Source organism: Notamacropus eugenii, chromosome X, assembly GCF_028372415.1.
Source record: "Notamacropus eugenii isolate mMacEug1 chromosome X, mMacEug1.pri_v2, whole genome shotgun sequence".
In the NCBI taxonomy this organism is placed as follows: domain Eukaryota; kingdom Metazoa; phylum Chordata; class Mammalia; order Diprotodontia; family Macropodidae; genus Notamacropus; species Notamacropus eugenii.
The window spans coordinates 30,990,500-31,007,243 of record NC_092879.1 but is presented as its reverse complement, the minus strand read 5'-3'; the positions used below and the strand labels follow the sequence as shown (position 1 = coordinate 31,007,243).

The following is a 16,744-nucleotide window of genomic DNA, read 5'->3' as shown; positions in this document are numbered from 1 at the left end:
GTGGATTGGTGGTGTCAAAGATGTATAGAGAAGTGGGCTGGGAGTCAGAAAATCTAGGTTTTGGTTCTGGTTCTGCCACTAACTAGCTATATAACTTTGAACAAGTCTCTTTGGGACATGGTTTCCTCATCTGTTAAATGACTAGATTGTGCCAGGTCTTCTATGAGGTTGCTTCCAGTTCTAAAACTCTGTTATCTGATATAGGTATGCATGTGTATGTATACATGCATACATTTGTACCAATATATAGTCACATATACATACAATATATGCATATACATACATATTACGCACATACATATATCTATTAAGGTGGCAAAATGATGCAGTGGAACGAAGACTTGACTTGGAGTTAAAAAGCTTGTTACTTCTAGTCCAAGCTTTGTCAGTTAATTTGTTTTCTTGGGAAGATCACTTCATCTCTCGGGGCCTCAGTTTCTTCCTCAGTAAATGAAGGGTTTGCATTAGATCAGGGTTTTTTAAACTTTTTTTCTTTCATATATGCCAAAGATATAATCTAGTGAAACCTATGGACTCATTCTCAGAACAATTTCTTTTTTTTTAATTGAAAGAAATGCTAGATTTCAATTAGATGTTAGTGAAAATAAATGTGGATTTTTTCCCCATTCAAGTTCGTGAATCCCAGGTAATATGGTAGACTGGATGACATCAGAAATTTTTCCCGTTTATAATATTCTAAGAGTCTTTGAATCTGTCTTATTTTGCTTGTGGTAGAAACATTTGAAAATGTGTGTATCAGTGGATAAGGACAACACTTTATCTATAGACTCCCTGGATTATAACAAGAGAAATGATGCAGAGACGTAAACATTGGAGTTCTACTGCATCCACAAACTTTTTGCTGTTTTCTGTTTGAACCTGTTAATTAGGTAAGGATTTGATTGCTGCTCCACGGTCCATGGTAATTTGGGGAGACCATAATTACTCTAACTACTTCTGGTAATTAGGTGGTCTTGATTAGTGTCCTGCAGTAATTAGTGGGGTCACAATTAATGGCCCACAGTAATTTGAGGAGGTCTAGATTAGTGCCCATCATGATTTCTGGGGCCTCAAATAGTGCCCATGGTTATTAGGTGGTCTCAATTAGTTCCCCATGGTAATTAAGGGGACCTCTATTAGTGCCCCACGATAATTATTGAGACTGTATTAGTGCTCCGTGGTAATTAGTGGGGCCTCCATTAGTGTCCCATGGTAACTTGCTAAGGCTTTGATTACTACCCAGTAGTAATTAGGTAAGGATTTGATTACTGCCAAGTGGGAATTGGCTAAGAATTTGATCACTACCAAGTACCAACCAAGTGCCAAGTCTATAGCAATTGCTCCCTAAAGTTATTTGTAGCTTTCATAAGTTAATATTTCCCTGAAACTTGTGGCTGTGACTTTCCACAAAGGGCCACTGTAAGCACTGCTGTGCATTAGACAAATTTAATTCAACAAGTATTGGTTAAGTGAGGTAACATGGTCCTGGATTTAGAGTCAGAGGAATTGTGTTCAAATTCCAAATCTGCTACTTGTTACCTGGGTAACTTTGGTCGTCATTTAGCCTTTATGGGCCTCAGTTTCCTCATCTACAAAATGGAAGAGTTAGACTAGAAGGCTTCTGAAGTCTCCTTCGGTTCTCCATCTATGACTTACTATGTGAAAGGCACTGTGCGATGCTATAGGGATACAAGAACCAAAACAGACAAATAGTCCCTACTCTCAGGAAACTTGCAGTCTACAAGATTTACCCATAGCCAAGAATAAGATAATTTGAAGGAGAGCGTGCTAACAAGTAAGAGGAATCAGGAAAGGTTTCCCATGCGAAGTGACCCCATCACTCACTGCTATATCTCTGTTGTACAAGGACATCAAGTGTTTTCTGACTGAAGAAGTTTTGATCTCCTATAATTATAAAATTATGCTGCTCAAATTTCCATAAGAGATGGTGAGAGTCTATTTTAATATCTGTTCTTTTATCTGTTTCTCTTTTTTGTATGTACATATGAGGTCTAAAATTAGGGTGGTCTTTCTAACTGATCTTCTGAACACATTCATTTAACAAGGTTTCCTGACATTGATGGGTGTGATAGAGGGAGAGATAGAAGTGTTCTGAGCTCATGGCACTGTATGAAAGATTATCATATGAGGAAACACAAGCTGGTTTTACGTTTCCATTAAGGACAGGTCAATGCCAGCATTTTAGCAGGAAGAATTTGGGTTAAACACTAATATTAAAACAATGGGATTTGTTGTTATTCAGTCATGTTTAAATCTTCATAATCCCTTTTGGGGTTTTCTTGGCAAAGGTACTGGAGTGGTTTGCCATTTCCTTCTCCAGCTCATTTAACAGATGAAGAAACTGATGCAAACCGGGTTAAGTGACTTGCCCAGGGTCACACAACTAATAACTGTCTAAGGTTCAATTTGAACTCACGCTCAGCACTCTATTCACTGCATCACCAAGTTGTCCAAAAAACCAATAAAGTACCTGTTCTAATTATGGTGGTAAAATAACATCATCTTTATTTAAGAATGGCCTTGATTTTAGGATTGCATAAGAAGGCAAGAGATTGTGGTTTGATGAGTTTCCTGTATTTATGAAAAGGCAAGTTCCTGTCCAATTTTGTAACATGGCTTTGAAACAGCTCTTTTCTGGGTGGAGGTGGGAGGAACATTTCCTGGATACTTTAAAAACTAACTTCTATACAACTGGACACGTGGTCTATGTATTTATCAATACAATTTCAGATGTCAATGTGGCCTATTGCATTGACTTTTTAAAAATTAGTTTTAAAGATTTGATTGTTTTCATGGCAATAGAAATAACAACATTACAGGTAAGATATTGGTCAAAGAGAAGGGATCTGAGGAAGCAGAGACAATGTATTTCAGAGAGTGATACATTAACATACACCATTTCTTCCTTCATAGTCATTCTTGCCTCTGAACTCCTCATTGCATTCCCCCACTCTTTTATGTTATCAATTATCAAATCTTGTTACTTCTACTTCGACAGTATTTACATGTTACATCTCTTACATCTGCTCCATCTCTTTATCCACACAACCTCTACCCCAGGTCAGTTTATTGTCACCTTTTCTGCCTGGACTGTTGAGCCTCTCAGTTGTTCTCTAAACATACCTAAAGCACCATGTCACTCCCCTGCTCTGAAATTTTCAGTGGCTCCCTATTACCTCTGGAGTAAAAGACACAATCCTTGTTAGGGGTGTAAGCTCAGTTTTCACGTGGACAGTCTCAGGCAGGTAAAGGTGAGGACTTCTAAACCTCAGAGTTCTCATGAGGCCCCCCCAAGGAACAACTGGGAATTGAGGCATGAAACACGGGCTATCTCGTGCATTTCCACCTCTTCTCAGTGGGAAACTTGCTGGGGAGAGCATCCCACCCTTGAGATTGGCCCGGGATCTGAGCACACCTGTTGTTGACTAGCTAAGGGCTGAAAGCATGCACGGTATTCACGTGCAAACTATGCTGCGGGAGAGCTTAAGTAGGGTCAGGAAAGCCTGAAAGCGCTCTTCTCGCTGAGGGGCCCTTGGAGGGAAGAGGGTCTCCCCCTCTCCCACTCCCATCCTCTTGCTGTATGATCCTTGCCCCCTTGGGAGGAGGAGGATTCCTCTCTCCTGAGGAAGAATTCACCCTGCACATGTAAGTAAGACCCTGAATAAAGCCTAACCCTTGTTCGACTCTGGAAAGTCTCTTCTCTCAACACGTTTATCCGGCTGATCTCTGAAGACCTGCAACAGGTAAGAAAGGCTCAGGTAGCCCTTCGGCCTCTAAGCCAAACAAATCCTGAGCATGGAAGTTAAAGCTAGGAATAGGGACTGGATCTGTAAGTTGAATGATACAGGGAATTCCTGGATGATAAAACTCTTTCAGTGCAGATTGGCATCTTCTCTGCCATTTACAGTCTTTGGGTTGCTTAGACTCTGTCTACAGTATGATTCCTTCCTCTAGACCCTTGCAGTCCTGTCTCATATGAGTTGTCTTCATGTACTCATTATCTGGTTGGATGGATTTGCTACATACCATTTCGTCTTCTACCTCCCTACTTTTATACATATGGGTAGTCTCTCATATTTGTAATGCAAAGCTTGCCCACCTCTAACTTATAGAATTCCTAGACACAGCCCAAGTACCACCTCCCATGATTGTTTCTCCTAATTGCTAATCCCTTTCTCAATGAAATTGCTTGTTATTCACTTAATTGTGCATATGTTGTATCCCTCAGTAGAATATAAGCTTCTCAAGGGCTGGCACTTCTTAGTTTTTAATCTACGTTTTCATAGCAACTTATATATATGTATACACACACGTGTGTATGTATATATGTATGTACATACACATATATGTATATATGTATGTGTGTGTGTATATATATATATGAATACTTGTACATTATTGTCAGTCAGTTGTTCAATCAGGTCTGACTGTTCTTGGGAAAGATACTGGAATGGTTTGCCATTTCCTTCTCCAGCGGATTATGGCAAACAGAGGTTAACCGACTTGTCCAGGGTCACACAGCTAGTAAGTTTCTGAATTCAGATTTGAACTAGGTCTTCCTGACTCCAGGCCCAGCCTCTATCTACTGAGCCACCTAGCTGCCTCCAAGGCAAATGAGGTTAAGTGACTTGCCCAGCTAATAATTGTCTGAGGTTGCATTTGAATTCAGGTCTTCATGGCTGCAGGTTCACCACTCTGTCCATTGACCTATCTAGCTACCTCTGCCTTACACACAGTAGGTACTTAATAGACTTTTGTCAGATTGAGTGGGCTGTAACTTTATATGCATGAGGGTCACTGTGCCAGAAACCTCTTTTCTGAGATTGCATTTCTTTTATTTCAGAGGAACATTATACTAATTTAAAACATTTTTTTCTAACTAAATGAAAGTCTGGGCTTAGGTTTCATGATAACGTAAAGGTTTTTCTAAGTAGTTTTGAGAAGCATGTGTTAGAGAAGGCTTTGTGTAGGTATCACTGTGGCACGTTTTTGGAAGGGAAGTTTCGTAATATATCTGAGTACAGAGAAGGTTCCAGGCAAATGAGGTTGAGTGAAATCAGTTCTACAAATCAACCAATCCTCCACCGGTAGAATAACATTAAGGAAAATGACTTGCACCGTGGTAGAATTTTCTCCATTTTTATTAAAAGCAGGATTTACTTTTTCACAGAGTTAAGAAGGTCTCTTTAATGAAAAACTCAGTCTACGGCGTTATTCTATAAGGCTAAATTTGCTTCAGTGAGACAATGTCACTATTAAAAAGTATTTACAAAGTTAGCACCTCGCATATATAAATGCAGATAACCTTGATATTCTTGTCAAAATATACAAACTACCTTTACACGCACGTACACACACACTCACATATTTACAGCTAATAAATACCAATTAAAGCCAAACCATGCCTTGCATGAATAGACATTCTTAGAAGCTGGAGTTCTAGGTGCTGTAGACTAGCTCAGTATAGGTTCTAACTTAAATTTACTTGTCTTTGCTAAAAAGTAGACTTTGTTCCAATTAATCTGTTGGCAGCAAAGGGAGATGCCAGTAGCAAACAACTCCACTCTCTTATTTGTGAAGAACTCATCCTAAACCAATTCTTAACAACTTCAGCCTCAACCTATATTACTGAGTCCTGACTGTGTTTCTGAATGGAGACCTATGACCCTGCAACTTTCAAAAGCATCTCTTTTATAAGACATTCAATACATCAGCTTCTTTTTAATCTGCCATACCATAAGAATGGTAAACATAAACTCCTATGGAGAGATCTATCTAGGTGAAAGGGAGAGATTCATAAGATGAATCTCCCAGCAGCCATTTCTACCTTTGACCCTTCTCTCTTGTACACAAAAGCCTTTTTAGAAAAAAAGATCTAGTTTATTAATAATTGTTTATTAACTCTCTGCTGATGATTTAAAAACCTTTGATGGTATTCATAGGTGGCTATAGTGATACAGAAGCATCATTTTCTCATACAGAGCATTTTTCCTTTAAAAAAACCAAGCACTTTTTTAATAGTTTTACTCACTGTAATTAGAAATGAACAATTTAGGGAAAATGACTTTTCAGAGATTTGTGTGAGTGCAGACCACAGAGACAATTTGAGGTCCATCATCAGAACCAAGGAACAAAGAGTGATTCATCTTTATTAAGGTTCTTATTTGTTTCCAAAATGCTGATTGACATGCGCTTGACCCAATGCATTTTTGGAAAATAGCTCTTATCTAATGCTCTCTAATCAGCAGCAGAATGGACAAACGAATAATTTCACTTTTGTAAAAAAAAAAAATGGTAGTAACACAATTATCTTGCCATCTTCCTTCTACACTCAAGTTTTGGTTGATGTCATCAGAGGCTTCATGGACTATTTTCAAAAATTACTCAGTTTATAATCTAATGATGAAATATAAAATTTGTACAAATATATCCGTGGAGATATATATATGTGTGTGTGTGTGTGTGTGTGTGTGTGTGTGTTTGTGTGTGTATATATGCATACATAGGCACAATATATATTTTGTTTAAGAAAAATCAGGTAGCTCAATAGAAAATAAGCTAATCAGACTTTTTAAGATGTCATTTGAGCGTAGGCTGACGATGGATATATGAGAAATTTCCAAAGGTCCAGTGCTCTCTTAATTAACATTCTTAGTCATTCTCTTTCTATGTTCACTTCGTTCTGGTTGTCTCATAAGCCATGTCCCTTCAAGAATTTTTCAAATGGGGGTTGGGGACTTTCAGTCGGCAAACAAATCGGTCTGAACTGGCTGTGAACAAACCACAGGAAACCCTTGGTTCTACTGTATGCAAATGTTAGAAAACTGCAAAATACATCACATAAGGAAAATTTACAACAGACTAGTACCATAGGGTATAATTCATGTTTTATCTCAGTGGTCCAGATTTCATGTCTTTCACAGTATGGGCTGTCTTTTCAGCTAAAATCGAGTACTACTTGGACACTGCTTTCCTCAAATTAAGCATATTGGTTTTGGTTTTTGTTTGGGGGTGGATGTTTTTTGGATGCTCTGAGACTGTCTCCTCTAATAACCACCAAGGAGCTAATGATAATAATACAGCGCTGGTATCATAAATACTTGGATGAATTCACTTCCAAACACCCAAAGCATTAGGACTTAGTTTACAATCCGACTTTCTTCATTTGCTTCATTCCTTGCAGAATAAGTACAGTTCTTTTTCTTCAGACCATTACTGTTTCTGAAAAACAAAAGAAGGGGAAATATTTAGTTATATTCAGTGGTATATCCATAAATTTACATTTGGAACCAGCATTAGAGATGATCTAATCCTATTCTCTTATTTTACCAATGACAAAAACTGAAGCTCAGACAGAGATGGGGAGTTTAAGGTTACCAAGCAGTGACCTGTTTGCTATTCCACTATGGAAATATTTATTAAGTGAGTACAAACTAGACAAGAAAGACAGTGTGATGTGGTGGATAGAATGATACAACCTTGGAGTCATAGAAACCTGAGTTCAGATCCTGCCTCTGACACCTACTGGTTGTGTGACCTTTGGCTAGTCATTTAACCTCTAGGTACCTCCAGCAAGTGTCAATCTGTATTTTTAGAGAGAGTGCTTCACTGAAAGCTCTTAACCCGGAAAAATCACAAGTACGGGTCTAAAAAGAGATGTTAATGCTTTGCAATGGTCAGTATTGGGATAAAACAATATGCATCTCAAAGGCTGTATGGGAGATGGCTCCCACCTGCCTTTCAAGGCTTATTCATACTTTTACACATGTTCTATTCCTGTCAAACTGATCTACTCTCTATTCACCGGCTATACATCAATACATTTCCACCTCTATGTTTTTGCATTGATGGTCCCCCATGTCTAGAATCTTCTCTCTCCTCCCCACTGCCTCTTAGGGTCCCTGGCTTCTTTCAAAGCAAGCTGTGGTGCTACCCATTCTGATCCATGCCTAATAAAATGCCTTGTGCATAGCAAGTCCTCAAAAAAATGAACTTAATGAACTTAAGGGAGAAGGGTATAATTAATGAGTGATGAGTCCAGAGCACAATAAAGAAAAAAGCTTACAGCCCTTCAGCTAAATTCCTACTAGCAAAGAACTCTTCCTACAGAATAATATCATGTAAATTTATGCAAAAATTTAGGAAGCTCCTTTCATATTTATGCAGGAACTAATGATTAGTGTCCAATTCTCTGTCTAAGCTGGAAGACAAGACTTGTGGTGAGGCTTTGTGGTGAGATGAGTCAGTTAGTAGAAAACTAGAAATTTAAAATGCAAGATAATTTTACTTTGGTTTTTTGGGGGGAGGGGTAGTTTGATTCAATTACTTTCTAGTTCACATTCAGATGCATCAGTGGAAGTGCCTTAACGTATCTAAAGCTCAATGATCTAGAAATGAGATAGGAATTTTTATGAACATCAAACTCTCCAGAGTGCCCACAATGCTTGGGCTCAGCATGGCAATTCCTGATACTCTGCAAATAACTAGAAAATAGCATCAATCTCACTCTTGAATTTAGTTAGATTATGAGAGAAAATTTCATTTGACCCATTCCTTTTTACAGAAAAGGAAACTAATTTCAGGAAGTTAAGGGACCTGCCCAAGGTTATATGGGTAATAGTCTAAAGCAGATAGACATAGTAGAAAGCTTGCTGGCTCTGGAGCCAGACAACCAAGGTTTAAATCTCAGCTCTTTGAGTTATTACCTAGAAGACCTGGGAAAAGTCATGCAAATTCTCTGAGTCTCAGTTTCTTCATCTGTAAGATTAGAGGGTTTTAGACTAGATGCTCTACAAAATCCCAACTCTCTATCTATAATCCTATGATGAGAACTTTTGTCCTTTGATTCCAAAGCCCAATGGTTCTTTCTGATACACTATATAGCCTTTTCAACTAACATTTATTCACCCCCTACTTATTTTTCATCAAGCATCTATAGATGTCTATGCTTATGGCCATATGTATTCTTGAGAGAAAATGTAAATGTGTATATCATGGCTCATTCAAAGAAACATACAGATGGGTGAATCTTTCTATAAATGACCATGTGGCTGATGACAAGTTTGAAGAACCATCAAGGGCTGTTTAAAAGCAAACATCAAATTACCTCTGACTGTGATAAGCAGAATAAACAAGACAATGAACTCATATGTGTTGAGTGAATAAATAAATCAATCAGTGATGTAGTACTAGTGGCACATTCCCACTTTGAAAAAGAATGTAATTTATCTATCCAATTCAACAAGGTCACTGGCGTTACTATTAATCCCTATTGACATATTAGTTGTTTTGAAAGGTCTTACATGGGGCTCTTTGACTCAGATGATTCTCCCCCATCAAAGTTAGATATGCCTATCTGCATACGAGATAGCCATAACAACATATTTAACCTGCATGCAATTCTCATTCTCTGTATAAATGTAGGAGAAGGAAGGCAGGTGAATAGTGATAATTTTAGGGAGGGGCTGATATTTCCCATTGTTAGGTTACGTTTTCTATATTCTCTCCCTTCTAAACCTGTGCCAAGAGTGTTCTAGAGTCAACTCATACTGGCTTGTGAGAGCTGATTGTTAAATTTTCGGTGTGAACATTTGCACATCAGAAATTGGAAAACCCTACAAATTAGGGCTTCATTTATTTTTGTTGTTGTTGTTGATTGTCTAGACTTAAGAAAGTGATTGGGAAAAAATGCTAATAATTCAGACTAAACTTAAAAGTGTGTGGACTATATTCCCCCATTTACCAGAATACTTCTGCCTGGAAGGAGTATATGTAGGAAAAAGAAAATAGTCTATGTCAGCAATTCAATAGCATTGTTGGGGTAGGTCATGTATTTGATCTATAACTAAAATGGAAAGTTCTTTCTGGAAAGATTCTGTTGATGACTCTTATGTAGATTTTACTTGGAGACAAATAAGAGGATAGACCAAAAAATTAATTTGGAAAGGAAGGAAACGAGAAAACAAAGAACACTTCCACCATCTCTGGACGTCTAAGAGACTGGACTTGATGGCTATTACTCTGTTTCTTTCACTGTGACTTAGGGCAAGAGCATCAAGTTTGATGCTGCTCGTGAGATGTAGTGCTGTGGTCCTCTTTAAGAGGCTATTTGAAGACCAGCCATTCACATTCACAAAGGAAGCTAGCTGGGGCTTGCTACCCACCCAAGGGTATTCTAAGGTACCTTGGAATTGGTAGAGTAAAAGACATTAGTATTTTTTTTCTTAAAGACATCTATGAAAATGGTCCTAGAGAAGGAAGGTAGAATAAGAAAGGAATTGGCTGGAGTGCAGTACAGTAAAGAAGGAAATATTAAATACTCATAAGAATATTTTAGAACATGAGCAAATTAACAAACCATTGCCACTACTGAAAAGCTATGGTGTCCTTGAGAGGTCAAATGAAGAAAATTCCAGAGGGAGGTTGGGTCAGGGAAATGGCTAATTTTCTTACAGATTACAAAAGGTAAGGAAATTCTCAGCAATATATTTTGTGGAACTTACCAGACGGTCTTTTTGCTCAGTGATTTGTCATAGCATTTCACAAATACCACGGGTTCTTTTCCTTTCTTCAGAAGGGAAATTTTTTCTCTGGAACAGAAGACAACCCTATGAAAGAAAAAAGAGGTAAGGATATGCTGCCCACGGGACTCCCATAAATTGAAATCAGCCAAAACCAGTCAAGGAAGTTTCTGTAACCATCACAATAATCAACAATCATCCAGGTCTTTTTTGTTTTTTCTCATTCAAGTTGGGTCATCTCAACAAATGAAACAGATCACAGAATTACCAAATTCCAACATGGAGAAGTTCAGGTCTTTGAATATAGCCTATGGCTAAACAAGAACATTTGATAATTATCCAACCTTTGTTTAGAGACTTCTAGTAAGGGGAAGGGAGGAGACACCTCCCAACTCCCAAAATGGGTCATTCTATTTTTAGATAAATGTAATTATTATTGAGGGTTTCTTCCACCTTGGCATACAACATTTGTTTCTTTGCAATTTCTACCCACTATTTTTAGTTCAATGCTTTCAGGCCAAGAAGAACAAATCTTTTCCCTCGCCTGTGTGACAGTCCTTCAAATATCCAAATACGGTCTTCTCTTCTCTAGGCTAAATATTGGCAATTGCTTCTACTGATGCTTATGTGGCAAGAACTGGGGGCCCCTAGTTATCTTGGTTGAGAGTTGAGTTTAAGTCCTACCTCAGATGCATTCTGGCTATGTGACCTTGAGCAAGTGACCTTTGATTGTTTCCTTCGAGATTACTACCTCCTGGTTTCCATATCTTCCTTCATGTCTCAGCTAAAACTCTACCATCTACAAGAAGCCTTTCCTGATCCCTCTTCATTCTAGTGTCTTTCCTCTGTCGATTACCTCCAATTGATCCTGTGTATCTTTTTTGTAAAGTCATTTATATGGTGTCTCTTCCATTTAAACTATGAGCTCCTTGACATCAGGGACTTTTTTTTTTGGTCTTTTGTTATATCTCTTCTGTTTTAATACCTGGTATATATATAGTAGGCATTTAATAAATGCTTGTTGACTGACTTAATCACTCAGTAACCCATATAATTCTTGAAGACCACGAGTTGTAGAATGGGTACTGATTCATATTGAAGAGGGAATTACCTCACCAGAAATTCTCTCCTCTAATGAAATCACAGGTGTTAACTATTTTTATTAAATCAAAACATTAAAATCCTACCACAAGTTCATCTGAATGTGAAATTGTTAGGGATAATTATGCTACCCTAAAGTTTTCAAAAGTTTTATGGAAAAAGTTTGCTAACTAGATGAAATCTTGTAAAATAGTTTAGCTTCCTACTCTAGCCATTGCAGATACAGGGGAAAATCACTGGATTCCATCTTTTCCATGCATGGTATCTACAATGAATCATGTGCCAGAAAAAGTAGGACCATTGAGCAGGGAATCAGGGCTTCTGGATTTCTAAATACAACTCTGCTATTGATTTGCTATACCAAACTCATAGGATGGAATTGGGAAATACAATTCCTTTCCCAGCATGTTTGTGAAGGAATTGTTCTAAGAATGATTTCTAAGGTAAACAGCCCCATTTATAGTAATACTGAATGCCTAGGCTCTAAGATCATAGAGTACAAGTCAGAAGAATTCTTAGGTGTCTCACCCAACACCCTCATTTTGCAAATGAAGAATGGAGACCCAGAAAGTTTAGATAACCTGCCCAAGGTCACATGGCTAGTGGATGACAAAGCCAGGATTCAAAAGCAAGTCTCTTAACCATAAAATCACTGTCCCAGGTCACCTTCAGGATCAACTGCCTATATGCCTAGAATGAATGCACATAATGGAGTAGATAATCCTTAAACACCTTCCCCTTCATAATAAAGTTAAAGGGAACCTGAAATGAAGTCTGATAAGATTAAATATAGTTACCTTTTCTGAGTTTCTCCTGCTTTGACTCTGATTTTCTGGATTCCAAAGCCAGTGCTGTTCCACCAGTCAGACCAACTGAAGAAAGAATCACTTTTCCACTGCAGTTTCGCCATGAGCAGTTCTCCAAGGTCTATCTCCGTGTAAATCAGGAAAGAGTAAGTCTGGTTGGTGGACATTTCAGGCCTTAGTAAAAATTCAGCACATATTGGATTAACACATACTTTGAAATTAAACTTCAAAGATAGGGACATCTGACCTACTAAACTCAGGGGGAACACTCAGTACATTTGGTGTATCTTGGGCAACATATTTAAAGGTTTTATATTTATATAGATTTTTATATTTCAACTACATAAGCCTTAGTTTGTTCATCAGTAAAATGGAAATAATAGTACCAGAAATAATAACTTTACAAGATTGTCTCATATGTGATAATATATGCAAAATATTTTATACACTTTAAAATGATAAATGTCAATTATTATATTATTGTATAAAGGCAAGACATATATTTAAAGTAACAAAGAGAAAACAGTTCCTAGTTATTTGAAAAAAGTACTCTATAAAAGTGAGAAAAAAATTTAACTTCACTCAGCACAGAACAGAGACTACAGTTCTAGTTTCTTGAACCAGAACAAAAATTATATTTTTGTTTCTCAGGCCTGTGGTTACACAAGGGAGCTCTGTGGGATTATTTGTTCATATATGAAAGAAGTTTAAATGAAAAAAAGATTTGCTACTTACAGAGTGATAGAGATTTCCTCACTCTCAGCTACAGTGCCATATAGAGAAAGCAACAAGATCTGATTTGTCCGTGTCACACTTTCAGTCCCAAGAAAATGTAACTTCACCTGATAGTGGAAGACTGGATGGGAAGAAAACAGAGAAGAATAGATTAGACACCTTGGAATTAGACCAAACATACCACTGATAATGAAATAGGAAAGATTTATTAGCACATACATGGAATTCACATCCATCTGAATTATCAGTGGTATGTTAAGGAAAATATAAAGAAGAGGTAGGGGAAGAGTGTTGGATTTAGAGTCAGATGACCTGAGTTGGAATTCTAGCTTGAACATTTACTACCTATGTGACTTTGAGCTAGACATTTATCCTCATTTGTGCAATTAGTGGACTGAATTAGATGATTCTCAGGTCCCTTCCAGCTTTAAATCTATGATCCTTGTAGGCACAGAGGCAAATTTTTGAGAGGAAATTCCCCAATAAGGGGAAAGGTTTTCAAAATGGGTTTAAGGGAATAAACTAAAATAAAACAAATATTTGTTAAGTTCCACATGAGTTGTGTGTAGGGTATTGCACTAAATGAGAGAGGGAGGGAGGAAAGGGGAGAAGGGAGAAGGTGAGGGAGAGGGAAAGAGAGAGGGGAGAGGGAGGGGGGGAGGGGGGGAATGAGAATATACTTAATGGTTATCAAGTATAGGAAGGAATGACAAATGAAAGCAAGCTGGATTTGTGTCTCCATTGAGGAAGGCTCAATGCTAAAATTTTGGTGAGAATTCATGTTATACCAGTGGAAGGATGACACAGGATGTATGTATGTCCTATTGATGGGGTTCGATATATATGTGTGCATATATATATATATATATATATATATATATATATATATATATATATATATATATATATATATATATATATATATATATATGTATATGTATGTATATATAAAATGTATGTATGTATGTAGGACAATTCAGTAAGAGGGCAAGAGATGATGATGACTCCATGCTATCCTTTCTTAGGAAGGATATAACCTACCTTTGTAGGGCATCTGAGACCGGGTCTTCAGGTACATTTTGCTGCTTCTCTTGGCTTTCACTTTATTGATCTCATAACCCATGTTGTTGCAACGGCTCTTTCTACAGCTCAGGCAGAGTCCCTTATCAAAGGTTTCCTTTGAGTTGCAGCGGTAGGCCCTACTTGGGTTTTCCTCATTCAGCAGGGAGTCAATGAAGAGATGAATGGACCGTTCATGAGAGCATTTCACCAGCTGATCCATATCTTGAAAAGAAAAGAACATCATGAAGAAAAAAAATATTCTTTGAAAAGAAAATCTCACTCTCTAAAAAGTCTATGCATCATGTGATCCATTTGGGTGTCTAAATTTATGTGTGGTGCTGGGTAAGATAACCTCAGGGTTCCTCCCATAATTACATGATTACCTCTATCAATTTTCAGTACCCAACTGAGATTTCAATTTAGGAAGGAAGAGTAACATTCATACAAGGATGGAGCTAAGTTTTACAGAATTTACCAGGGAGAATTCCACCATTTTTTTCTTCAATACATTGCTAACAGTAGATGCAATATGTGGTAGTGGATAGAGTGCTGAGCTTGGCATCAGAAAGACCTGTATTCAAATCTTGCCTCTGAAACTTTCAATCTGTATGACCCTGAGAAAGGCAATCCTCTACTCAGGTAAAGACTGAGGTACAGCAATAGAAAGAAGGCTGGATTGGAGTCAGTGAACATGGGTTTGAATCCTGGCTTTGCTCTCTATTACCTGTGTGACCTCAGACAAGTTACTTAACCTCCCTGGGTCTCAGTTGGTCTCACAATCCTCTGTACTACAATCCACTCAGAATCCGAATTTTAGAGGTTAAAAGAAACCTGAGAGGTCATCTAGCCCAACCTGTGCAATTGAACAATGACCAGTAGGACTAATCTACTCAATAACAGTTAGACTATAATCTGTGCTGGCAGTGTCTCCATACTGGGAATTCCCTACACCATAGATACCATAGATCCTTCATGTTTATTCACAGAAGGTTTAACAGAACATAGTCCATTTATATGACTCCATGCAGAGGTGTCAAATTCGGTCTACTTCTTCTGCCAAAACTCCTGAGTGTGGCAGAACCAGACTGAAGAGTAATTGGGAGATGTTTAACAAAATAAATTTTAAAAATACAATACAATATAGATAATGTTAATCTATGATTCTCTAAGTCAATGTGCAGCCAGCAAGGAAGTATTTCTATTTGAGTCTGACATCATCATTCCAGAGGTAACAACAGCTTTTCCATGTAGCAACAGCCCTCAAGGAGGCAATTTCAGATATTATTAATTTCACTTTACAGGGGAGTAAATTGAGATTCAGGTCAGTTAAGTGATTTGTCTGCGGGCGTATGATCAGTAATTGTTGCAGGTTGAGAGAGCCCATGAGGTAGGAGTCCAGAAAAAGGAGATTGTTATGAATTCTGCCAGTGAATGGCTATTACACTCAACTACTGAAGTGGGGCGGAAAACCAGAATTCTATTTCCTGCTTTGTCACTGTGATCTCTGTTAGTTTATCATCCCATGATTGCACACTGTGCACAATCCAGTTAAGACACTCATTTGACCACGTTAAGTATAAGGGTTGGTAGATGGTACAAGAAACTGGTAGGACCAAGCATTCTTCAAGAAGCTATCTCATCCTACTTGGGTTGGCCCTGGATAACAACAGAACTCACTTTCTAGGGGATATGGAGGATATTGTTGTCACCAAGGTGAAAAATAAGAATAAAAGATAGGTTTAACCTGCTTCTGGTTGACATTTACCTCCCAGGCCTTTTGTTGCAATTTGGTTAATAGCATCAAAAAGATTACACCCTGGTTGAAAGAAGCCTCCATTAGGATAAATGTCAACATGCCCCACTGGCTTCTGGATTCCAATACTTCGGCCAGGCGATCCTCGAGTGAAGGTGTGCAATACATCTACAAAATTGGCGTCATCTGGAGAAAGGCGACTGGTAGCTTCAGCATATTCAAAATTAGGTCCGGCAGGATCTAAGCCTACATGAGATAAAACCAAGAGTCACCAACTACTCAAATCTGTTTTGTTTTCCCCCAATATTGCTTTATTTTGCAATTAAAGTTCATGGTAAATCTGAGAATTAAATTTAAATGGCAGCAGTGTTGAGGGCATTAGTTATATAGTCAAAGAATCTAGACTGGAACCCCGGCTGTCACTGGGATCTCAGATAAATCAATGAACCTCACTGGGCCTCAGTTTTCTTATTTAGAGGCAGCTGGTTGCACAGCAGATAGAGTTCTGGGCCTAGAATGAGGAAGACCTAAGTTCAGATCTGGTCTTAGATATCTACTACCTGTGTAACTCTGGACAAACCACGTAACTCCTGTTTGCCTCAGTTTTCTCAACTGTAAAATGGGGATATTAACTGCACCTTCCTTAGAAGGTTGTTGTGAGGATCAAATGAGATAATGTTTGTGAAAATTGCTTAGTACAGTGTCTGGAACATAGTAGGTGCTAAATAAACACTTATTCCCTCTAT

At 38.0% G+C, this 16,744-nt stretch overlaps 1 protein-coding gene across 2 annotated transcripts in view; it reads right to left on the bottom strand.

Annotated features, from left to right (window-relative positions):
- Positions 1-5,144: 5,144 nt before the first annotated feature.
- LOC140516476 (lipoprotein lipase-like) overlaps positions 5,145-16,744 on the bottom strand; it is a 31,444-nt gene continuing 19,844 nt past the window's right edge. Inside the window, exons 5-10 of one of the 2 annotated variants that reach the window (XM_072627452.1) lie at positions 16,011-16,244; positions 14,225-14,467; positions 13,184-13,304; positions 12,440-12,622; positions 10,524-10,628; positions 5,145-7,242 (exon numbers count right to left, since the gene is read on the bottom strand). In XM_072627452.1, the coding sequence (XP_072483553.1) occupies position 7,242; positions 10,524-10,628; positions 12,440-12,622; positions 13,184-13,304; positions 14,225-14,467; positions 16,011-16,244 (887 nt within the window). In that variant the 3' untranslated portion in view covers positions 5,145-7,241. Of the gene's footprint in view, positions 7,243-10,519; positions 10,629-12,439; positions 12,623-13,183; positions 13,305-14,224; positions 14,468-16,010; positions 16,245-16,744 lie in introns of those variants that run through there. The other variant, XM_072627451.1, reaches the window with a different exon arrangement.